The following is a 24640-nucleotide window of genomic DNA, read 5'->3' as shown; positions in this document are numbered from 1 at the left end:
GATGATACAATGAATTGATTCAAAGCCAAAGCCAATATGAACCCAAGACATTGGCCAGTGGAACAGCTTATAAAGAAAAAAAGGGGAGCTGTTACTTTTGGCCATATAAATTGTAGTGTAGATTTAAGATTTTGAACTTCTGAATGTTTCAGTTAATCAAACACCATGGAATAATCAAGATTGTCAGACTACCTTAGAATCATGCTATTTCCCTTATCCCATCACCTGCCTGCTCCCACTCTGCTCCCTCAATTCCCATACTTGACTATCTGTTGTCATTCTTCAGTTCAGTCTTTCCATACAAAATTCCTGAAGGGCTGGCTATAGTGATTCCTGCACTGAGTGTAGTTGTGAGCATAATAAAAAGTAACAGACCTGATCCCTCAACCAATATCTGAAGCCAGTAGCTTCTTGGTCCTGGGGATTTCATGGGACCCCCAAACTGTGAGGCCAGCATCGGTGTAAAGGCAAGGAGGTGAGTGGATTGGTTTTCAGTGATTACAGGGTGAGGTCATGGGGAGAGTACAATGAAAGAGAGGGAAGCTAACACTAATCTAATTTTCCCCATCCACTCCTTCCTAAGGATATTTTCACTATTAAGATTGCAGTATCCTTTAATAATTTTTGCACTGTTAATGATTTTTGCACATATGTTCATAGGCGCCCCTTTCTCTGGACCCCTTTTCGAATTGCACATATATTTCATTTTGCCTCTCTTTGTTTTTCCTGCCAAAATGTATTACTTCACACTTCTCTAAATTAAATTTTCATCTACTAAAGTCCTATTCATTCCATCAACTGCAAAAAGACAATTTTAATCCTGTTTTCAAATCCCCTTATGTTGAAGGCTAACATCCCATTTGATTTACCAATTGCTTGTGGAACCTACATGCTAACCTTTAAAGACTAATGAACAAACACATCCAGGTTTTGAAACCTGCTCTCCCATACCCTCTCCATTTAAGAGGTATTCTGCCTTTCTGTTTATCTACCAAAGTGAAGAACTACTTCTTATTCACATTATGCTTCATCAACTATGTTCTAGCCCATTCACTGAGCTAATTAATTTCCTCACAAAGTCTCATTGCATCCTTCTCACAACCTACATTTCCACCCACTTTAGTGTCAATAGCAAACTTGGAAAAATTATAATTAGTTTTTATATCCAACTCTTTCATATAGACAGTGAATAAGTGGACCTATCACTGATTCTTACAGTAACCATGACTGACAGCCTGTCACGCTGAGATGATCTGGTTATTACTACTGTATGAATTCTGTCGGTTAACCAATTCTCAATCCACACTTTTATTTCCTCCGATTTCATCTACTCTAATTTTATTTGCTAAGCTCCTCTGTGGGACCTTAGCCAGAGCCTTCTGAAAATCAAATACACTACATCCAATGATTCTCCTTCATCAATACAAGTAATTTTGCCAAAAAAGTCCAATAGATTTGTCAAACATTATTTCCCTTTCATAAATCCATGTTGACTCTGCCCAATTTTGCCAGTCCTTTCTAAATGTCCAGCTTTTATAACTTTGTAATGACATCTAACACTTTGTATTATTTTGATGTCAAACTATCCATTGTATAATTCTCCATTCTCCCACTTCATCATTTCTTAAATTATGAAGTCACATTTGCTACTTTCCATCTGCAGGAACCTTCCTGAATCTATAGAAATGTAATGGATAACATATGACTATTTCTCTAGCTAACTGTGACCCGTGGAGTGCCACAAGGATCGGTGCTGGGTCCACTACCTTTTGCCGTTTATATGAATGATTTAGATGTGAGCTTGAGAGGTACAGTTAGTAAGTTTGCAGATGACACCAAAATTGGAGGTGTAGTGGACAGCAAAGAAGGTTACCTCAGATCACAATGGGATCTTGATCAGACGAGCCTATGGGCTGTGGGGTGGCAGATGGAGTTTAATTTAGATAAATGTGAGGTGCTGCATTTTGGGAAAGCAAACCTTACTTATATACTTAATGGTAAGATGCTAGGGAGTGTTGCTGAGCAAAGAGACCTTAGTGCAGGTTCATAGCTGTTGAAAGTAGAGTCGCAGGTAGATAGGATAGTGAAGAAGGCGTTTGGTATGCTTTGCTTTATTGGTCAGAGTATTGAGTACAGGAGTTGAGAGGTCATGTTGCAGCTGTACAGGACATTGGTTAGGCCACTTTTGGAATATTACATGCAATTCTGGTCTCCTTCATACCAGAAGGATGTTGTGAAACTTGAAAGAGTTTAGAAAATATTTACAAGGATGTTGCCAGGGTTGGAGGATTTGAGCTAGAGGGAGAGGTTGAATAGGCTGGGGCTGTTTTCCCTGAAGCATTAGAGGCTGATGGGTGACCTTATCAAGGTTTATAAAATTATGAGGGGCATGGATAGTGTAAATAAACAAAATCTTTTCCCTGGAGTGGGGGAGTCCAGAACTAGAGGGCATAGGTTTAGGGTGAGAGGGAAAAGATATAAAAGACACCTATGGGGCAACTTTTTCACTCAGAGGGTGGTGCGTGTGCAGAATGGGCAGCCAGAGGAAGTGGTGGAGGCTAGTATATTGCAACATTTAAAAGGCATTTGGATAGGTATACGAATTGGAAGGGTTTGGAGGGATATGGGCTGGGTGCTGGCAGGTGGGACTAGATTGGGTTGGGATATCTGTTGGACCAAAGGGTCTGTTTCCATGCTGTACATCTCTATGAATCTACCTGCTCATAGAGTTAGATTCTTGATCGTTTGGTCCAGGAGGAGTTGGATCAGAGGGTCTGTTTCCATGCTGTACATCTCTATGAATCTACCTGCTCATAGAGTTAGATTCTTGATCGTTTGGTCCAGGGCATTTATCAACCTTCAATTGATTTATATAGTATCTAGTGCTACCTCTTTAATAATCACCTTTTTTTCAGTGCCTCAGTTTCACAAGTCCCTTGCTCATGCAATATTTCTTGGAGATTTTCTTTGCATCTGTCTTCCCGGAAGAAGGTAATGAAACTGATTAGTTTCTCTGCCATTTCGTTGTTCTCCACTGTAGGTTATGATGTTGCCACTTGTAATGGGTCCACATTTGCCCAAACTAATCTTTTCCTTACCTATAAAAGTTTTTACAGTCCACCTTGCTATTCCTCACTACTTTGCATTCAAATTCCTTTTCTTTTTCTTAATCAGTCTATGCTTTGTCCTTTGCAGATTTCTAAGTTGCTCATAATCCTCAGGCTTACCACCTTTTCAAGAATCCTTTATTCTAATGCTATCTTTAACTTATTTTGTTTTTGCATTTTTAGTTTTGTGCTTTTTAAATCATGAACTGAAATGAGAAAATAGTTTTAAAAATGAAGGATTGTTTCATTGGTTGAAAGCAAGTAATTAGAAACTCAACATTGTCCACTTGTGGGTACAGCAGAAATTGCAAATGAGCTGGAGCCAAGGGGCTGTCTACAGATGGAGCTCTGCTTGGCAACAAAATGTTGACTAATCCATAGACTAGTCACCAGTTATTGGTAACAAAGGCTTTTTGCCTGCCAGTAATCATGTCCTTGTTTCTCAGGTAACTGAGAAGCTTGTGTATGGGAACAAGATTAAAGAGAAGTGATCAGATCTCCAACAGCTCAAGAGCTGTCTCTGTTCTGTATAGTCAAAACCCAATTTAAAACTGGTTTAGCTTTTCTTCAGCTGTTGCTGTGTGCTGTGACTGTTAATAGATATGTTAGAGACCTTTAATAATTGAACAAGCTACCATGTGCCTCTTGCCAACCTGTGGAAGGATTTGGGAATGGAAAACTGAGAAGACCCTTTCTGATCAACAGGGACCAACTCATCAACCTCATGAACATAGACTACTGACCTATTTCCTAGTTTTCCCTCCATGCATGTGTTACTTTCCCCTGTTTATGTATATCTGTGGAAAAAGGGGGATTTTTATAAAGGGATTACAGTTTAAGTAGTAGTTTTGCATTCCAATGGTTATTAACTGTTTATCTGTTGCTACAGTCCAATTACTTGTAATAGATCATAATTGTTAAGTGCAGAAATCTGTCCTGTGCTTTTTATCAACCAGCATCTGAAAATCAGGCAAATTAAGTAAGGTGTACTTACTTTAAAATCTTTAAATTTTATGATCACTCCAGGAATAGTGGGACTTGATTTCCAGTTCCAATTGCCCACTGGTGCAATTTTGCATCAGGCTATAGTGCATTCAGGGAATTGTATGAGCCGAGTGTCACATGGGGTAGCTATGTTGCATTAGATCTACTTTTTTTTATTGATACGCAGATGTCACATTTACTGCCCATCCCTAATTGCCCTAAGGTCAGTTAACAGCCAACCACATTGCTGGACTCAGATTTAAGGCCAAACCAGGCAAGGATGGTCTCCATCGGTCTCTAGCTGGCATTAAACGGGGGTTATCCTCACAATTGAATAAGAATTCCACTGTTTTTTTCTTTATCCTCCATCTCCTGTGGTTGCCTTTGAAGCTTGATACCCAGAACATTATCTGAGTTGTTGGATTAACAGTCCAGAGATAATACCATTACGTCATCATCTCTCCGATGTTGGATTGAGTGGTTGGAGGTAATGAACTATGTTGCGCTGGCTAAATCGTGTCGGTTCAGTTTAGTTTGAGAACGAATCTTGTTGCATTTGATGAATTGTGCGGGTTCAGTTTCACAATGAACGATAATGAACCGTGTTGCTCAGTTCGTGAACTGTTCGTGCTCAGTTTGACAACAAACCGTTTGCACAGGATGAATTTTGCAGGTTGAGCGTGACAGTTGAAATGTGCAACAGCATATGGCAGTGGCTGAATAATATGCATCGAGATTGACAAGGTGTTACAGTGGATGAATTGTTCCAATTGAGTGCGACAACATGTTACAGAGTGAATGTGACAATATGTTGCAATGAATGAATTTTGCAGGTAGAGTGTGACAGAATGTTGCAGTGCATCTTGTGAGTTGTGTATGATGTAGTGGGTTCCCCGTGCGGGTTTAGTGTGTCGCGGTGATTGCACGGCCCAGGTGGATTGTGTTGCGGTGAATACACCGTGCGGTATTGTCGGAACCTCGCGTACTCCACGCTGCAGCCGCCACGTGCCGCCTCCCTTGCCCCACCCCCACCCTACGGTCCGACCAATGACCGACGGTTATACTCAGGTGGGTTCCTGCCTGGCAGCCAATGGGCCAGGGCGATGCTGTTGCTGCGCTGCGATAGTTTACCCGGTGCTGGTTGTTAGGGAAACGGGGCCTGGCTTTGTGGTTGCTGAGGGGCAGCTGGTCAGGCCGTCGCCGTCCCGCCCCAACCACACCCGACAGGCATGGTCATGGTCAAGCAGACTATTCAGATCTACGCCCGACTCCGGCCCACCAAGAAGCCGGCTGCGGTGAGTCATCGCGGGGCGAAGCAGTAGCTGCTGTCCCTTACTGTGAGGAGGGGGCGGCAGGGCCGGGCCCTGACCGTGAGGAGGGGGCGGCAGGGCCGGGCAGGGCTGGGGCGGCAGGGCCGGGCAGGGCTGGGGCGGGCTCTGACCGGCACTGCCTCACCGCTTGGCTCACTCACAGCGGCTGCAGTGAAAAGGATCTCGTCACCAGCCCGACCGTCCGCTGAAGTCGGACTCCCCGCTTCCCAACCAGCCTGAACCCCACATCCCTCCCCCACCCTAAACCCCACATCCCTCCCCTTTACCTCCCCCACCCTAGATTCTCCCAATTCTCTTATATCCACCCCCGTGTCCTCCCCAAGTCTCTTATTTCTCTCCCCTGTCCTCCCCAACTCTCTGAACCCCCGTCCTCCCCAACTCTCTGATCCACCCTCGCCCCCCGTCCTCCCCAAGTTTCTGATCTACCCCCCTGTCCTCCCTAACTCACGTATCCACCCCCCTGTCCTCCCCAAGTCTCTTATTCTCCCCCCCCCCCGTCCTCTCCAAGTCTCTTATTCCTCCCCAACTCTCGTGTTCCCCCCTCCCCGTCCTCCCCAACTCTCGTGTTCCCCCCCCCCCCCGTCAACCCCAACTCTCTGATCCACCCCCCCCCCCCCCGTCAACCCCAACTCTCTGATCCACCCCCCCGTCAACCCCAACTCTCAGATCCACCCCCCCGTCCTCCCCAAATCTCTGATCCACACCCCCGTCCTCCCCAACTCTCTGATCCATCCCCCCGTCCTCCCCAACTCTCTGATCCACCCCCCCGTCCTCCCCAAATCTCTGATCCACCCCCCGTCCTTCCCAAATCTCTGATCCACCCCCCCGTCCTTCCCAACTCTCTGATCCACCCCCCCGTCCTCCCCAACTCTCTGATCCAACCCCCCGTCCTCCCCAACTCTCTGATCCACCCCCTCCCGTCCTCCCCAACTCTCTGATCCACCCCCCCGTCCTCCCCAACTCTCTGATCCACCCCCCCATCCTCCCCAACTCTCGTTTTCCCCCCCCGTCCTCCCCAACTCTCTGATCCAACCCCCCCGTCCTCCCCAACTCTCTGATCCAACCCCCCCGTCCTCCCCAACTCTCTGATCCACCCTCCCGTCCTCCCCAACTCTCTGATCCACCCTCCCGTCCTCCCCAACTCTCTGATCCACCCTCCCGTCCTCCCCAACTCTCTGATCCACCCTCCCGTCCTCCCCAACTCTCTGATCCACCCTCCCGTCCTCCCCAACTCTCTGATCCACGCTCCCGTCCTCCCCAACTCTCTGATCCACGCTCCCGTCCTCCCCAACTCTCTGATCCACGCTCCCGTCCTCCCCAACTCTCTGATCCACGCTCCCGTCCTCCCCAACTCTCTGATCCACGCTCCCGTCCTCCCCAACTCTCTGATCCACGCTCCCGTCCTCCCCAACTCTCTGATCCACGCTCCCGTCCTCCCCAACTCTCTGATCCACGCTCCCGTCCTCCCCAACTCTCTGATCCACGCTCCCGTCCTCCCCAACTCTCTGATCCACGCTCCCGTCCTCCCCAACTCTCTGATCCACGCTCCCGTCCTCCCCAACTCTCTGATCCACGCTCCCGTCCTCCCCAACTCTCTGATCCACGCTCCCGTCCTCCCCAACTCTCTGATCCACGCTCCCGTCCTCCCCAACTCTCTGATCCACGCTCCCGTCCTCCCCAACTCTCTGATCCACGCTCCCGTCCTCCCCAACTCTCTGATCCACGCTCCCGTCCTCCCCAACTCTCTGATCCACGCTCCCGTCCTCCCCAACTCTCTGATCCACGCTCCCGTCCTCCCCAACTCTCTGATCCACGCTCCCGTCCTCCCCAACTCTCTGATCCACGCTCCCGTCCTCCCCAACTCACGTATTCATCCCCCATCCTCCCCAACCCTCTTATTCTTCCCCAACTCTCGTTTCCCCCCCTCCCGTCCTCCCCAACTCTCGTGTTTTCCCCCCCGTCCTCCCCAACTCTCGTGTTTTCCCCCCCGTCCTCCCCAACTCTCGTGTTTTCCCCCCCGTCCTCCCCAACTCTCGTGTTTTCCCCCCCCCGTCCTCCCCAACTCTCGTGTTTCCCCCCCCGTCCTCCCCAACTCTCGTGTTTCCCCCCCCGTCCTCCCCAACTCTCGTGTTTTCCCCCCCGTCCTCCCCAACTCTCGTGTTTTCCCCCCGTCCTCCCCAACTCTCGTGTTTTCCCCCCCCCGTCCTCCCCAACTCTCGTGTTTCCCCCCCCCCTTCCTCCCCAACTCTCGTGATCCACCACCCCCATCCTCCCTCCCCAACTCTCGTGATCCACCACCCCCGTCCTCCCTAACTCTCGTAATCCACCACCCCCGTCCTCCCTAACTCACGTATCCACCCCCCATCCTCCCCAATTCTCTTATTCTCCCCCCCGTCCTACCCAAGTCTCTTATTCTTCCCCAACTCTCGTGTTTCCCCCCCTCCGTCCTCCCCAACTCTCGTGTTTCCCCCCCTCCGTCCTCCCCAACTCTCGTGTTTCCCCCCCCCGTCCTCCCCAATTCTCGTGTTTTCCCCCCCCTCCGTCCTCCCCAACTCTCGTGCTTCCCCCCCTCCGTCCTCCCCAATTCTCGTGTTTTCCCCCCCGACCTCCCCAACTCTCGTGTTTTCCCCCCCCGACCTCCCCAACTCTCGTGTTTTTCCCCCTCCCCCCGACCTCCCCAACTCTCGTGTTTTCCCCCTCCCCCCGTCCTCCCCAACTCTCGTGTTTTCCCCCTCCCCCCGTCCTCCCCAACTCTCGTGTTTTCCCCCCTCCCCCCGTCCTCCCCAACTCTCGTGTTTTCCCCCCCCGTCCTCCCCAACTCTCGTGTTTCCCCCCACCCCCGTCCTCCCCAACTCTCATGTTTCCCCCCACCCCGTCCTCCCCAACTCTCGTGTTTCCCCCCACCCCGTCCTCCCCAACTCTCGTGTTTCCCCCCACCCCGTCCTCCCCAACTCTCGTGTTTCCCCCCACCCCCGTCCTCCCCAACTCTCATGTTTCCCCCCACCCCCGTCCTCCCCAACTCTCATGTTTCCCCCCACCCCCGTCCTCCCCAACTCTCTGATCCACCCCCCTGTCCTCCCTAACTCACGTATCCACCCCCCCTGTCCTCCCCAAGTCTCTTATCCAACCCCATCCTCCACAACTGTTATTCTCCTCCCCTCCGTCCTCCCCAACTCTCGTGTCTCCCCTCCCCAACTCTCGTGTCTCCCCTCCCCAACTCTCGTGTCTCCCCTCCCCAACTCTCGTGTCTCCCCTCCCCAACTCTCGTGTCTCCCCTCCCCAACTCTCGTGTCTCCCCTCCCCGTCCTCCCCAACTCTCGTGTCTCCCCTGTCCTCGACACTGTTTTACTTCTCTCACCTCACACTTTGACCTTCCTGTTCCCACATACTTTTACTCCTCTTTAATGCCATCCCACTCTTTGTCCCCTGACCTCTGACAAAGCCCACAACTCTTTTGCAATCCCCCCCATTTTGTTCCCCAATTCCTTGATTAACCTCCCTCCCACTCTCCCATCTTCATCTGTCTTCCCCACTCTCCCATGGTCCTTACTCCTCTTGACCTCTCTCGGTTGGATAAGTGAAGGGTACAAAGTTGTACAGGAGCATAATGTTGAATATCCAAATGCATGTTATCAAAAGTGAAAACTGTAAGAACAGTGGAAGCTGTAAATCAGAAACAAAGGTAGAGATTTCCAGAAAAGCTCAGCAGGTCTGGCAGCGTCTGGAGAGAAATCAGAGTTGATGTTTGGAGTCAACTGACTCTTCCTCATCAAAAGTGGAAATTGGAATACACCGGTAATAGAGCATACAGTATGCTTGGCTTTGTTAAAAGGATCATAGAGTACAAAATTATTTTAGATAAAAACAACCACAGATGCTGGCATTCAAAGTACACAAGCAGGAGGCTGGAAGAACACAGCCAGGCAGGGAGCATCAGGAAGAGGAGGTCAATGTTTCAGGTGTAATCCTTTTCCAGGACATGGCATAGATGTAAGGGGAGCTGCAGAAAAAGGGTGAAGTGGGGGAGGGGTGGTGATGTAGGGATAGGTAAATGCATAAAGCGTACGACCTGATTGGTCGATGAGAGGAATGAATCCAGTTGGTAGCTGGAAGGAAGGGTCAATCAGAGCAATAGAAGGGAGGGGGAGCAGCTGGAAAGGGAGGTTATTTGAAATTGGAGAACTGTGTTCTCCTACCTCTACCTCACCACTCTGCTTCTCCCTCCCCCACCCCCCTTTATCTGAAGCTTCCTTTACACCCACCCCCTGCTTTGAAGAAGGATTACATCCAAAACGTTGACTTGTCCACTTCCTGATGCTGCCTGGCTTGCTATGTTCTTCCAGTCTCCTGTTTGTCTATCATAGAGTATAAAAGCAGTGAGATTATCTCTGGCTCCATAAGATACTAGTTAGACCTGATCAGAAAACTAACACACCAGCCTTGAGTTTATTGAAATGACAGAGGAGGCTTGAAGTGGTGAATGGCCTCCTTCTGCTAATTTGTACGTTTATAGGACCTCAGCTGGAGTGTTGTGTATTGTGGCTGAGTGCCACACTTTAGGAAGAATGTGAATGCATTGGAGAGGTGCAGAAGAGGTTTCCAAGAGTTGATCCAGGGATGAGACACTTCAGTTAGAAAGATGGATCATGAAGGTTCGGACTGTTTTCCTTGGAGAAGAGAAAGATAAAAGCAGATTTGAGTGAAGTTTTCAAAATCAGGGGCCTGGATAGGGAAAAATTGATCCAACTTGTAAAAGGATCGAGAACAAGAGGATGCAGGTTTAAAGTGACTTGCAAAAGAAGTAAATGCAATGTAATTAAAAATACTTCTTCAGGTTAGGGAACGAAATGCCTGGAAATGCAATGGAAGCAGATTCAATCAAGGCCTTAGGTGATTATTTAAATAGAAGCAATCTGCAGAGTAATGCTGACAGCGCCATTCTTCTGCTCTAAGTCATGATGCTGACTTGGTCCGCTGGTGCAAACATGATGGACTGAAGGCTGCTTTCTACACCGTAAACGATTCAATGATTTTACAGACCTTTAAAGCAACATTTTTTTTTAAAGTTTAAAAAGTTTCAGCTCTTTATACCCAACACTGACTACCATGACTGAATAAGCATCATGTTCTTGCCTGTGCTTCTATCAGATTCTCTGCAAATCATTTAGCATGTGAGCTAAAGATGAAAACTAACAAGACTTTGTACAAAAGTCAGGATAGTGCTATGATTCAATATTCAAAAGTGCTCAATAAAGCTTGATGCTCCTTATTTTTGTTTAAAATCTGGTGACTTTATTTGTAGAACTTAGAAAACTTGTGTTCATGAATAACTTGTCTTTCTCACTTGCTTCTGATCAACTTTGTATGCAATTGCAAACTTCTCATTGAGTATGTATAATTGGTGTTTGTGTTACTCATTACACTTAACTACTTAAATTATGTCTGTTGAATGAGTCAATTTTCTCTTTACATTGAAATTTATCTGAATGCTCACTTGCTTTTCTTCTGAGCTCCAGTATCTGCATGTACCTTTTAATCATTTAAGAACTTAATGGACAATTTCTCTGGCACCTGTTGCAAGAACTATGGAATACTTGCTGCCACCATCCTCTTTACTGTTAGGGATCTACCAGGCCTGTCATTCTGATGTGGTCGAGGAAAACGATTTGTAATCTAATGAGAAGAGCCTTTGTTATCATGCAATAAACTAGATCTTCTTTAAGACAATCCAGTGCAAGTTGCATTGATATTGTTCACATTGTTAATGTCATGTCATAGAGTTATACAACATGAAAACAGCCCCTTCTGTTCAACTCCTCTGCACTGTCCAGATATCCTAAACTGGTCTAGTCCCATTTGCCACATTTGGCCCATATCCCTCAAACGTTAAGCTTTTCATTCCTCAGACCATCCTTATGAACCTCCTCTCGGGTGCTGGCAGGTGGGACTAGATTGGGTTGGGATAACTGGTCGGCATGGACGGGTTGGACTGAAGGGTCTGTTTCCATGCTGTACATCTCTATATCCCTCTTAAGCTCTTCATATTCATGTACCCATCCAGATGCCTTTTAAATGTTGTAGTTGTAACAGCCTCCGCCGCCACCTCATTCAACACATGCACCACTCTGTGCATGAAAAAGTTGCCCCCGGTCCCTTTTAATTCTTTCTCATCTCTCCTTGGCTATTCACCTAATCTTTGCCCTTCATGTTATAAACCTCCATAGGATCACCCTTCAGCCTCTGATGCTCCAGGGAAATAAGTTCCAGGGACACCAGAACTGAATGCAGTATTCCAAAAGATGTTAGGTCTTGCCTTCGAGATCTAAAGCCATTCTCCTTTTCTGAGTCTCTGTGACACTATATTGGGTGGTATAGTAGACAGTGTATTTGGCGGCCTCCCTACCCAAGTCTGACTTTGCAACTTTGCTATTCTCCAGAATGCATTCTTTTGAACTTGTGTGGATAGGTTTCAGGATTGAAGCATGTTGACTTTGATTCTGTTGTTGATAGTGTGAGGTCTTGGTCCCTTTAAACTGCAATACCCTTGCATTAGATTTTCTTTACTGAGGAAGTCCTGCTGAAACAGGAAATTGCTCCATTTTAATATTAGGCGAAACTTTTATTTTCATGAATTTTCTTCATAGATAAATGTTGTCCTGTTAAAACTGGTAGGGTCTTTTTGACAATATCCTGGATCTCCCTATCAGGCAATGTTTTCTTGATAGTGACCTTCCCATGCCAGTCTTTTTTTTAGATTCCCTACAGTGTGGAAACAGGCCCTTCGGCCCAACCAGCCCACACCGACCCTTCAAAGAGTAACCCATCCAGACCCATTTCCCTTTTGACTAATGCACCTAACACTATGGACAATTTAGCATGACCAATTCACCTGACCTGCACATTTTTGGACTATGGGAGGAAACCGGAGCACCTGGTGGAAACACACGCAGACATGGGGAGAATGTGCAAACTCCACAGACAGTCACTTGAGACTGGAATCGAACCTGGGACCCTGGTGCTGTGAGGCAGCAGTGCTAACTGCTGAGCCACTGTGCCGCCCCATGGCGTTGTATACATCAGATTTCAGTGTGTATTAGCAAAGATTTTATTTTCGATCTGAGGGTGTATCTATGTTGAAGTGTGTAAACTCATTAGGGCGGATGCTTTCATTCACCCACTATTGCTGGGAAATCACTATGTTCACTTGCTTAACTGTGCTCCCTGAGGATTTCATCATGTTTGGAAATATTTCTGTTACTGGTACTAATGATCCTTCTTAGGAAGCTACAGGAATAAAATGTTTTGCTTGAATTTGTCAACTCAGCATCTAACATCAGGATTGGATCTGTTATCAGTATTTGCCAAACAGCATTGCATCCTCAACTAAATCAGTTGAGAATGCATCAATGCGCTTAAATAGGGAATGCTACTCATTGACTGATCAATTGTATTTCCTCAGAAACTTTGCTGTTTTGTTTTGCAGTCTAAATTCTCTCCTGTATTAATAAGAGTGGAAGACATTTCTGCCAATTCCAAATAGTTACATTTCCTTTTTGTTAATGGTATGCAGCAAATTTCTTATGCAAACATAACTGATGTCAATCGATTTTATCTTCTGTTTGGGTTCTATGGTGACCTTAAGGTCATAACAAATTTTCGCCCAGATGTCCTATTGGGTTCTGGTTTGCAATCCTGATCTTTAATTGGTTTGAAACACTTCTGGACACTGGATTTATTTAAGGATGTGATTAAGAGGCTGCCTAAGGGTAAGAAAAAAAATCACTCTACTTATTTAAGGTACAACAGGTAATATATAATACAAGAAATGGGTAACTCAGTAAATTCTTAAGAAGTGTAGGAGTTGGGTCATGTTGCAGCTATATAGGACATTGGTTAGGCCAGTTTTGGAACACTGCATTCAATTCTGGTCTCCCTCCTACAAGAAGATTGCTGTGAAACTTGAATGAGTTCAGAAAAGATTTACAAGTATGTTGCCAGGGATTGAGGGTTTGAGCTATGGGGAGAAGCTGAATAGGCTAGCACTATTTTCCCTGGAGCATTGGAGGCTGAGGGGTGACCTTATAGAAGTTAATAAAATCATGAGGGGCACGGTTAGGGTGAATACCAAGGTCTTTTCCCCAGGGTAGGGGAGTCCAAAATTAGAGGGCATAGGTTTAAGGTGGGAGAGCAAAAGACATCAAAGGGACCTAAGAAGTAACTTGTGTGTGCAGAGGGCACTGCATGTATAGAATGAGCTGCCAGTGAAAATGGTGGAGGCTGGTACAATTTACAGCATTTAAAAGGCATCTGGATGGGTATATGAAGAGGAAAGGTTGAGAGAGATGTGGGTCAAATGCTGGCAAATGGGACTGGATTCATTTAGGATATCTGTCAGTATGGACGAGTTGGACTGAAGGGTGTGTTTCCATGCTGGACAGCTCCAGGACTCAATGATTCTTAAATTAATACAATGGAATATACAGGAACACACTAGTATTTAAAATTATGCTAATAATTGGATTACCACGATTAGACAATACCTTACTAACCCACATAAAACAACAGTGTTTAATTTTACACTCTGAATCAGAATTCCTACTCATGAGGTTCCAATGCAGTGGCACCACCAGCCTACACTTGTGCTGCCTTCATTCTGATATGAATCGCGAATGTGGATTAGAAATGGAAAATGACAGAAACCATGTCTGGCGTGGGAAGGATAAGTTTTTTTTCTATGTATGAGTGATATAAGCTCTGCAAGGAATAATTCTACTAATCACACCCTTTCGTGGTACAGGATGAAGACATTTGTAATCATAGTAACCTGCATGTGAAATGTATGCAGTGTGCATACATGGGATACAAATCCTATGTGGGGTACAATCATCTTTGGTCTTTTGGTTATTGATACTTTAATCCCCTCCCTGCTCGCTATGTTGGAACTTTGGGGCTTCGGGGCTTATGCTCACCACTCAGAACATGGTTTTGAAGTGCGCCTGACTGTTCTGGCTCCCCATACCCAGAGTCTGGATGAAGAGTTCGGACTCTGAAGTTCTCAGTTGGGGTTGAGTCAGTTGATGTGTTTAGATATATGTTGGGTCTACCGACTAAGTACCTGGTTTTGTCTACTTTTGCTGGTTTGGTGAGCCCAGTTTTCACCTCAGGTAGTTCGTGAGAACTTGTCATTCAAGTCGCTTTTTGCTTCGAATTGTTGGTCTTCTTATGGTTGTGGGTGGTTGTTGAGGTTCACGCTGTTGGTGTTGTTGGTTCGGAAAGCCCTGAGTTTGACAGCACTTATTTGGATTTCTCCAATTGGCTTTCTCCTTTCAGATGTCTTTTGTTACAATGAGGTTTGGTTTGGATTCCCTGTTTTTGGTTCAGCCTCTGTGGTTCTTTTCCGCAGCTGCTCGTGAGGGATGTCTGTGGGGAAACTTTTCATGCAGGGACTTGTTGTTGAAAAGGAACTCTCTGATGAGATCAGGGATGGCAGTTATACTAACTGAGTGCCCCATTATCTCTGTTCAAATCTGTAGTTTTCATTGAGCTTTTGATGTTCTCGTCTGAAGTTAATTGGAATATGAGTGAATGGGTTTTGATTGAGGTTAAATGTCCACAATCTCTGTAGGCCCCATAGTGTCTGCACTGTGTAGCCTGAAGCGTAAAAGCTGTCTTTGGTTAGGTTCTGTTGGTTTCAGTCGATTGTTCCTTTAGACAGGAGGTGTAAATTGGGATTCCAGGCTGAACAATAGTCCCAGTTTTTACCTAATAGTCCCAGACTGCAAAATCCATTCTGCTGGTTGTTTATGTATTACTCGCAGAACTCGGACCAGCTGTCCATTTTCTTTTTAAAGTTTTGTAAGTCCACGTCTCTGCCAAAATCCAGGATTTTGTCCATATGTTTTAATGTTGCTTGACCTTACAGTCCCTTGACTATTGCTCAGAAACCAAATTATTGATGGGAGTAATCTTGCTACTACAGCCATGCCTTCTTCCTCAGCACCAACCTATGCAGTCATCTTATTCCCCATGTACTCCTGACAACGTTCAAACCATCTCATTTGACCAAACCGTGATAACCGTTATCTATCGTATCTCCAGAAATTGTTCTCTGTGCAGATCCTCAGCTCCATACTTACAGCCGTGCACCAACATCTTCTGTCACTACAGTCAGCTCTGTTCCAGCTCTCTCTCCCAGACCTGCAAAGGACCTCTTAGAAAGATCCAAGCCGTTAACAAATGCTTTTTCTTTGCCCTATCGCACATCAAAGATCGTAAGTACACCAAAATCTTTCATACTTGCCTCCTGTCACAGACCACCTCCAACACTCTGGACCCTAACCCTATCCCTGGCCGCCTCCTCGATCTACCCAACACAATTAACCATCCGGTTGCTCAGCTTCTTCCACTGATGATGATGACACCATTTCCACTGACGCCGCTGCTGACGTCATTTCCGCTGACCGTGTCGTGGCCGATCACACTGCTTCCCCCGGATGCAGCTGACCACGTTGCTTACACTGATGGGGCCGATCACGCTGCTTTGCCGGATGCAGTTGACCATGTGACGACTGTTGACACTGCCGGTCTCATTGCTATTTTGGCGTCTGTCTACGTGTTTGTTTCTACACATGTACCCACGCCAGAGGCAATCTCCACCCCAACTGCTAATTCCAGATTAACATCAAGCCTTAGCCCCAAATCCCAGCCAGGTATTCACCATCCAGCATCCCCCACCCCCCTCCCCCCGACCTCCCCCTCATTTAAGATGAACAGTCCGCCATCAGCAAAGGACTCACCTTCATTCCCCTACGCGCATTTGTCAACAAGTTTTGCACGTCTAGGTGTCAAACTCTTTTTTAACATTTCCACTGATTCTGCCTTTGTGCCTACTTCTTCAAAAGTGAATCTAACCCACCCTCTGAAGACTCCTTTCCTGTTTCCAAAACATCCCATCCTCCTGGCCATCCCCTTTTGACCTCCTGTTGTCCCTTCATCTCTTTATCTTCAATTGCCGTCATGACATCAATCGCCAGAATCTCTCCACCCGTCTCACCTACTCCAACCTCTCCCTACCAGAATGCACGCTGTCTGCTCCAACCCCAACCTCAATATTAAACCCACTGCCTTTAAACCCCCTCTTTCCCCCCCCACCCCCCCCAACCACAATAAGGATAGATTCCTTTACTTCTCACATACCAAATCTCTAAATCCAACGCATCATCCTCTACCATTTTCAACACCTTCAGTAAGACCCCACTCCAAAAAGATATTTCCTTCCTTCCCCATTCACCCCACCCATCTGCTTTCCATAGCGATGGTTCACTCTGTGACTCTGTCGTCAGTTCTACATTCCCCACCAATCTCTCCACACCTGGCACCTTTCTCTGCCACTGCAGGGAGTGCAGCACCTGCTCCTATACCTCCCCTCTCCCCTCCACCCAAGACCCCAAACAATCATTCCAAATCTTGCAGAGATTCATCTGCACTACTTCTAACCTGGCCTATTGCATCCATTGCTCCCAATGTGATCTCCTCTACTGGTCACTGGTTTAGAAGATGCAGTTGGACCAACCTCAGTGAGTCACTGCAGTTGATCTTGTAGGTATGGAGAGACCAAGCGCAGACTCAGGGACTGGTTCGTGGAACATCTGCACTCTGTACACTGTAATCACGCCACCTTCCAGTTGCCAGCCATTTCAATTCCCTCTCACACTCCTTCAGCGAAATGACCATCTTGGGTCTCCTCCACTGTCAAAATGAGGCCACACGCAAACTGCACGAACAACACCTCATAATCTGCCTCAGGAGCTTGCAGCCCAGTGGACTGAGCATGAGTTCATCTGTTTCAAAATCTTTCCAGCCCCAACCTCATTCCAGGTCCAGCCCTCCCTCTCCTCACTGCCTTCTTGACCTGAGCTGACCTCATCTAACCTGTCCATCTTCCTTCCCACCTATCCACTCCACCATTCCCACTGACCAATCACAATAATCCCCTACCTGCATCCACCTATCACCATCCTATCTACCTTTCCTGCATCCACTTAACACCATCCCAACTATCTTTCCCCCAGCCCCACTCCCTCTCTGAGCTCCCTTCCCCTTCCCCTTCCTCAGTCCTGACAAAGGATCCTGATCCAAAACACCAACTTTCCTGCTCCTCTGATACTGTCTGACCGGCTGTGTTTTTCCAGCTCCACATTTTATCAACTATTGCTCATTGGATGTTGCTTGACCAGTTGGTCCATAACTGGCTTATCATTGAACAATGGTTTCTTGACTTTGAGTCCTTCCATCATTTGAGTAAGGTTCAAATCAAAACTCACATTGATGTTCCAGGGCGAGATTTCCTTGAAGTGTGAAGTCCTTCACGAGATAAGTTTGCTACATAGTAGTAAATAATTAGTTCGTAGTATACCTTTTAATCTTCAGTGCTATGCCTCCTGCATGATGACTTGAATGGCATCCTCTGCATTGCTGTAGGCTGTAAATGGTGATTCTTCAATCATGGTGCACCATCTGATAATATGGCTTAAAATTTGTGAGATCGCTATTAATTTAAATATTCAATGTCTATTATATTCGTTCATGGGATGTGGGCATTATTAGCTAGGCCAGCATTTCTTGTACATCCCTAATTGCCCAGGAGAAAGTGGCAGTGAGCTACCTTCTTGAATGTTGCAGTCCCTATGGGGGACACAGTGCTGGAAGAGAGGGAGTTTCAGGATTTTGAGCCAGTGGCAATATAGTTCCAAGCCAGGATGGCGTGTGACATGGAGGGGCACTTGCACGTGGTGGTGTTCCCATGCATTTGCTATTATGTCCTTCTAAGTTCTAGTGGTCACTTGTTTAGAAGATGCAGTTGGACCAACCTCAGTGAGTCACTGCAGTTGATCTTGTAGATATGGCAGCAGTGTGTACTATCTTTCGGTGATGAAGGGAGTGAGTGTTATAGGTAGTGTGAGTAGTGCCAATTTCTTGATGTCCCATCCAAAGGAGGTTTTCTCTCTAATCTTCCAGGATATAGCTTTGTTAAATAACTTGACAATGTCAACTCATTTAAAGCTTTATGGACATCATATGTTGTCATTCAGACTACCTGTATTCACTGACAATATCAATGCGAAATGATGGTCCATCTATAACTGCTATTCCTTCTCCAAACAAATGAGATTTTCTTTGTCTCATTCCAAAAGATTATTGCAGCCAGAGAATCTTTTTCTGCTGCTGTGCCAATAACTCTGGAAAACCTCTGATTTGGTCACCTCCTATTTCTCATCTACATAATGCCCCCAGAAACATCATTTTGAAAACAGAAAGAAATGTTGCTCAACAGCCAATACTTACCATCTGGGCTGAATGGCCTCCTTTTGTCTTGTGGTATTTCTGTGATAAATATGGGAAATTATGAAACCATTCTCATCGATTGTTACTGATTCTACCTGCGACTGAACCAGATGGGTCACAGCCTTGGTTGTCTATTTGACACTGAGCCAAACTACCAACCCCACATTCTCTTTCTAACTGAGGAAACCATTGCCCATCTTTTCTGCAGGCTCAGCTTATATGGTGTAAACCTCATTCATATCTTTATTCTCTCCAGAACTGACTATTCAAGTGTTCTCCTGCTCAGCCATAAATCTGTCATGAACCTGAACTAATCACAAACACTGCTGCCTTTGTCTTACTCCATATTACAGCTCATTCACATATCAACCTGACCTTGATGACCTACAAAAGCGCCATGGTTTTAAAAATTCTTATTCTACTTGTAAGATTTTCCATGGTCTCATCCCTCAATCTCTGCCATATCTTCCAATCCCACAATCTTTTGTCATTACACTTCTCTGACTCTGGCCTCCTGTATGTCCATAAATTATACTGCTCTGCTATCAGCTGGGCTGTCGGCTACCTGTGCCCACCGAAATTTCATATTTTATTGCTCCAGTTTGTTACTCCTTGCTTGTCCTTTTAATTTGTTTTTTTTAAACTACCCAATAGAGCAGCCTGCTCGTCACCTGACCCAATTCCTCTATGTGGTTCACTGTCAGATTTTGTCTGATAGTGAGCTTGTGAAATTCCAAGAAACACGTCTGCTTTAAAAATGCAATGTGTTGGTGTAATCTGCTCAAATATTTCAACCAAATTGCATCAGATGCTGTGTTTAGAACCTCCAATAACCTTTTCTCAATGAAGGTGTTCCTACAATTCATCTGTAATGACCTTTTGAGCAATTTGCTTGTCGTCAGTTATGCTGGTGGGTGTGCAATTTCCTAACTTATTGGTCTTTTAAAATATTGGCACCATGTGTTAGTCCATGGTATTCAGCACATTATTAAATATATGATAACGGGATTGTTTCTTGCAGCAATCTGTGTGAATGGCATTATGTTCAACAGCATGAATTTATTTTTTGACGCAAAAACAGAAATTGTTGGAAAAGCTCAACAGATCTGTCAGCATCTGTGAAGAGAAATCAGAGTTAATGTTTCCGGTCTGGTGACCTTTCCTCAGAACGGTTTACGTTTTTTTAAATTCTCTTAATCTAGATTACATTCATCTTCAGTTTGCATTTTGAACTTTAGTATCATATGATACATTGTTGTCTTCTGTAGTGAAGACACATGCACAATTTCCATCTAAAATCTCTTTTCTGAGAGTTGACCGAAATCGGATCCGATGAATTGGTTAATGAATTTCTGCCTCTTGAAAAAATATATTTATTATTACCACTGTAATTATCTGCAGGGTCCAAATGACTGTTCTGATATCCATATGCAGTGCATTTTAACATGATCATATTGAAAACAGAACAGGCTCAAAGAGAACAATGGCCTACAGCAGTTCCTATTTCTTTGTTTCTATGTTTAATAGTATTCTCCTGAGAGCTTCTTTCTTCAAGACTGAAATATTTCTGCATAAGTATGATTTTTGTTTGAATAATATCAGTTAACCTGTCTGGTTAAAGATTACAATGACACTTTTTAATTCGAGGGACATAGAGCTTTTTTTCTATTCAGAGGACGTTGTTGCAAATGTTTTCCATATTGTAAAGTTGCCTAATTAATGGGGGTTGGTTAGTTTCCTTCATAACACTAGTCCTTTTATAGTCTAGCTCTAGTATAAAAGTTTGACCAGTTAGCCTGATAATGTTTAAATGGGAATATGGTCTATATCTCACTGTTTAATTGAAAATTGCTGACAATTCCCAGCATATGCCATGGGAACACAACTGTGCAGGGGAATCACACACCCAATCTGCTTTGTATGGGTTTTTGTTTTATCATGTTACATTTCTGTGCAGACTATTTTATCCTCAATATTCTACATTTTAAGTACCACCAGAATATTACCTGCGGCACCAGGGGCCCAAACATTTTAGACCACTGCTAGACCACTGTGAAAAATGCCTACTGCTCCATTACCCGCCCTCGTTCAGGGAACTCCGACCACAATGTGTTTCTTCTCCCAGCTTACAGGCAAAAGGTCAAGCAGGAGACCCACTCGTGGATACAGGTCCAGTGCTGGTCGGAGGAGGCAGAGGATCAACTCCGGTGCTGTCTGGAATCGGCTGATTGGATCATGTTCAAACAGTCCACAGATACCTTGGACGAGTACGCCACCACCGTCACAGACATTATCAGCAAATGCGTGGAGGACTGCATGCCGAGGAAGTCAGTCCGGGTATTCCCCAATAGGAAACTCCTGGATGAGTCAAGACATACAGAACCTGCTAAAAACCAGGTGTGAGGCCTTCAGATCAGAAGACCCACTCAAATATAAGGAATCCAAGTATGACTTTGGCAGAGCCATTAAGACAGCCAAGGACCAATACTGATCCAAACTCGAGACCCAGACAGACACCTGGCGACTATGGCAAGGACTGAATGACATCACAGTTTCTGAAAAGAGACAGTGCAAGATAGCAGATGATGACACATCCCTCCACATCGCCTTAATCCCTTCTATGCTCGCTTTGAGCAGAATTTAGGCAGAGAGGTAACACCTATTCTGACAAGACCTGATGAACCTATCCCAACAGTCCCTGCCTCAGAGATCAGATCAGTTTTCCTTTGTGTGAATCCAAGGAAAGCGATGGGACCAGCTGGAGTACCAGACCATGCACTCAGACCATGCGCAGATCAATGGACAGAGGTTTTCTCGGACATCTTCAACCTCTCCCTACAGCAGGCCACTGTCCCTGCCTGTTTCAAGAGGGCCAACATCATCCCTGTGCCTAAGAAGGCTCATGCAGCATGTCTCAATGACTACGCCCAGTGGCCCTAACTTCGATGGTCATGAAGTGCTTTGAAAGGCTGGTCATGGCATTAATTAACTCCAGCCTCCTCACTACTCAGGCAAACTGGCGTGAGTCATCAGACCAATACATCCACGTCGGATGCCATTTCACTTGCCCTTCACTCCCCCAGAACATCTTGACACCAAGAACAGCGACATAAGAATCCTGCTCATTGACTACAGTTCAGCCTTCGACAGTATTAGTCCCTGAAATCTGATTACTAAAGTTAGTGAGATTGGACTACGCCCCACTCGCAACTGGATCCTCAGTTTCCTTACCCACCAGCCACAATCAGTGAAGATTGGGGGCAATATTTCATCCTCACTAACATTCAACACTGGAGTCCCTCAGGGTGCGTGCTCAGCCCCCTGCTGTACTCATTGTATACCTGTGACGACATCGCCAAATACCAGACTAATGGCATTTACAGGTTCGCTGATGACACTACCTTAGTCGGTCGAATCTCAGATGGTGACAAAACAGACTACAGACGGGAGGTGAAAGACCTGGATAAATGGTGCACTAGGAACAACCTAGCTCTCAATACTGACAAAACCAAGGAACTCGTTATTGACTTTTGGCGGGATGTTGTTCACGCCCACCTACACAGAGGTGGAACGAGTGGAGAGTGTCAAACTCCTGGGAGTTGTCATCCACACCAAGCTTTCTAGGACTCTTCATGTGGATGCACTGGTTACAAAAGCCCAACAATGTCTCTTCTTCCTCAGACAGCTGAGGAAATTTGGCATGACCGAAAATAGAGGAGAAAGTGAGGTCTGCAGATGCTGGAGATCAGAGCTGAAAATGTGTTGCTGGAAAAGCGCAGCAGGTCAGGCAGCATCCAGGGAACAGGAGAATCGACGTTTCGGGCATAAGCCCTTCTTCAGGAATGATCTTTGTAGAGGTAGGAAGAGATCATTCCTGAAGAAGGGCTTATGCCCGAAACGTCGATTCTCCTGTTCCCTGGATGCTGCCTGACCTGCTGCGCTTTTCTAGCAACACCATTTTCAGCTCATGACAGAAAATACCCTTGCCAACTTTTATAGGTGCATCATCAAGAGCATTCTGTTTGGATGTATCATTATCTGGTGTGGCAACTGTACCATTCAAGATCAGAGATGGTTACAGAGAGTGGTGAGCTCTGCCCAGACAATCACAAAGGCCAACCTCCCATCTATAGAATCCATCTACCAGGCCCGCTGTCAAGGAAGGGCTGCCAGCATTGTCAAAGATCCATCCCACCCTGACAATGTTTTTCTTACAACCTCCACCACCGGGGACAAGGTACAAAAGCCTGAATACATGCACCAGCCAGTTTCGAAACAGTTTCTACCCTACTGTTGTTCGACTACTGAATGGACTCTCAAACTCTTAACATTCGCCTGTATCTGTGTTTTGTTTTTGCCGCTGTTTACCTATTATTTACTTATGTATGCTACTTAACTCTGTGATCTGCCAGTATTGCTCACAAGACAAAGCATTTCACTGTGCCTCGGTACACATTACAATAAATTCAATTCAATTCAATTGACTACATTCTAACCCACCTCCAAATCATACAACCCTTCACATTTTACTTTTTATTCCCTTTATTTTTCATATCCTTTTCCTTCAACTCTTTTGATCCATCTCATTTCGTCACAACACCTAAATTTTTATTTCTTCTTGCTATCATATACCCAGATCCCCTTAAGCTCTCATGAACTCAAGTATGACCACAAAATTTAAATGCTTCACTATGAATGAATTAAGGGTTTTGGGCAATAAAATTGCCAATTTGTGTTCAGCAAATGTATTAAGTCAGCTTGGACTTAACCACAAAGTAGGTGGAATGTTGTACTAAGCAGTGGCTTTACATTTTGTACAGTAGGGCTAGTGCCTCCCTCATCTCCATCCAAGGCCCTAAAGGAGCCTTCCACATCCATCAAAGTATTACCTGCACACCCACCAATATCATGTATCGTATCCGTTGCTCCCGATGTGGTCTCCTCTACATTGGGGAGATTGGACGCCTCCTAGCAGAGAGCTTTAGGGAACATCTCTGGGACACCCGCACCAATCAATCACACCACCCTGGGGCCCAACACTTCAACTCCTCTCCCACTCAGCCCCGAGGACATGGAGGTCCTGAACTGCCTCCACCGCCGCTCCCTCACTACCCAATGCCTGGAGGAAGAACGCTTCATCTTCCGCCTCGGAACACTTCAACCCCAGGGCATCAATGTGGACTTCAACAGTTTCCTCATTTCCCCTTCCCCCACCTCACCCAAGTTCCAAATTTCCAGCTCAGCACTGTCCCATGACTTGTCCTACCTCTTTTCCACCTATCCACTCCACCCTCCTCTCTGACCTATCACCTTCATACCCCCCCCCCCCCCCCCCCCCCCCCCACTCACCTATTGTACTCTATGCTACTTTCTCCCCACCCCCACCCTCCTCTCATTTATCTCTCCACCCTTCAGGCTCTCTGCCTGTATTCCTGATGAAGGGCTTCTGCCCGAAACGTCGATTTTCCTGCTCCTCGGATGCTGCCTGAACTGCTGTGCTTTTCCAGCACCACTAATCCAGAGTCTGGTTTCCAGCATCTGCAGTCATTGTTTTTACCGAATTGGAGTAGTGGCTTGTGGATGGCTCAGTGGTTAGCGCTGGGTTCAATTCCAGCCTTAGGTTACGCTGTGTGGAGTTTGCATGTTCTCCCCATGTCTGTGTGGGTTTCCACCAGATGCTCCAGTCGCTTCCCACAGGTCCAGAAATGTGCAGATTAGGTGGATTGGCCATGCTAAATTGCCCATAGTGTCCAGAGATTACAAACTGAATGGATTAACCATGGTAAATGTAGGGTTACAGGGATAGGGTGAGAGTCCTGATCTGGGTGGGATGTTTTTCAGAAGGTCAGTGCAGACTCAATAGGCTGAATGGCC

General features: G+C 46.0%; 1 protein-coding gene across 3 annotated transcripts in view; it reads left to right on the top strand.

The window, feature by feature from the left end:
* Positions 1-5260: 5260 nt before the first annotated feature.
* kif6 (kinesin family member 6) overlaps positions 5261-24640 on the top strand; it is a 570521-nt gene continuing 551141 nt past the window's right edge. For 2 of the 3 annotated variants that reach the window (XM_043687249.2, XM_087983387.1), the window contains exon 1: positions 5261-5386. In XM_043687249.2, the coding sequence (XP_043543184.2) occupies positions 5321-5386 (66 nt within the window). In that variant the 5' untranslated portion in view covers positions 5261-5320. The remainder of the gene's footprint in view (positions 5387-24640) is intronic. The other variant, XM_087983390.1, reaches the window with a different exon arrangement.

Source organism: Chiloscyllium plagiosum, unplaced genomic scaffold, assembly GCF_037043375.1.
Source record: "Chiloscyllium plagiosum isolate Xiang-an unplaced genomic scaffold, Cpla_swu_hap1 HiC_scaffold_3, whole genome shotgun sequence".
Taxonomy (NCBI): domain Eukaryota; kingdom Metazoa; phylum Chordata; class Chondrichthyes; order Orectolobiformes; family Hemiscylliidae; genus Chiloscyllium; species Chiloscyllium plagiosum.
Note: the sequence above shows the minus strand (reverse complement) of the source record. Positions and strands in the feature narration are given on the sequence as shown.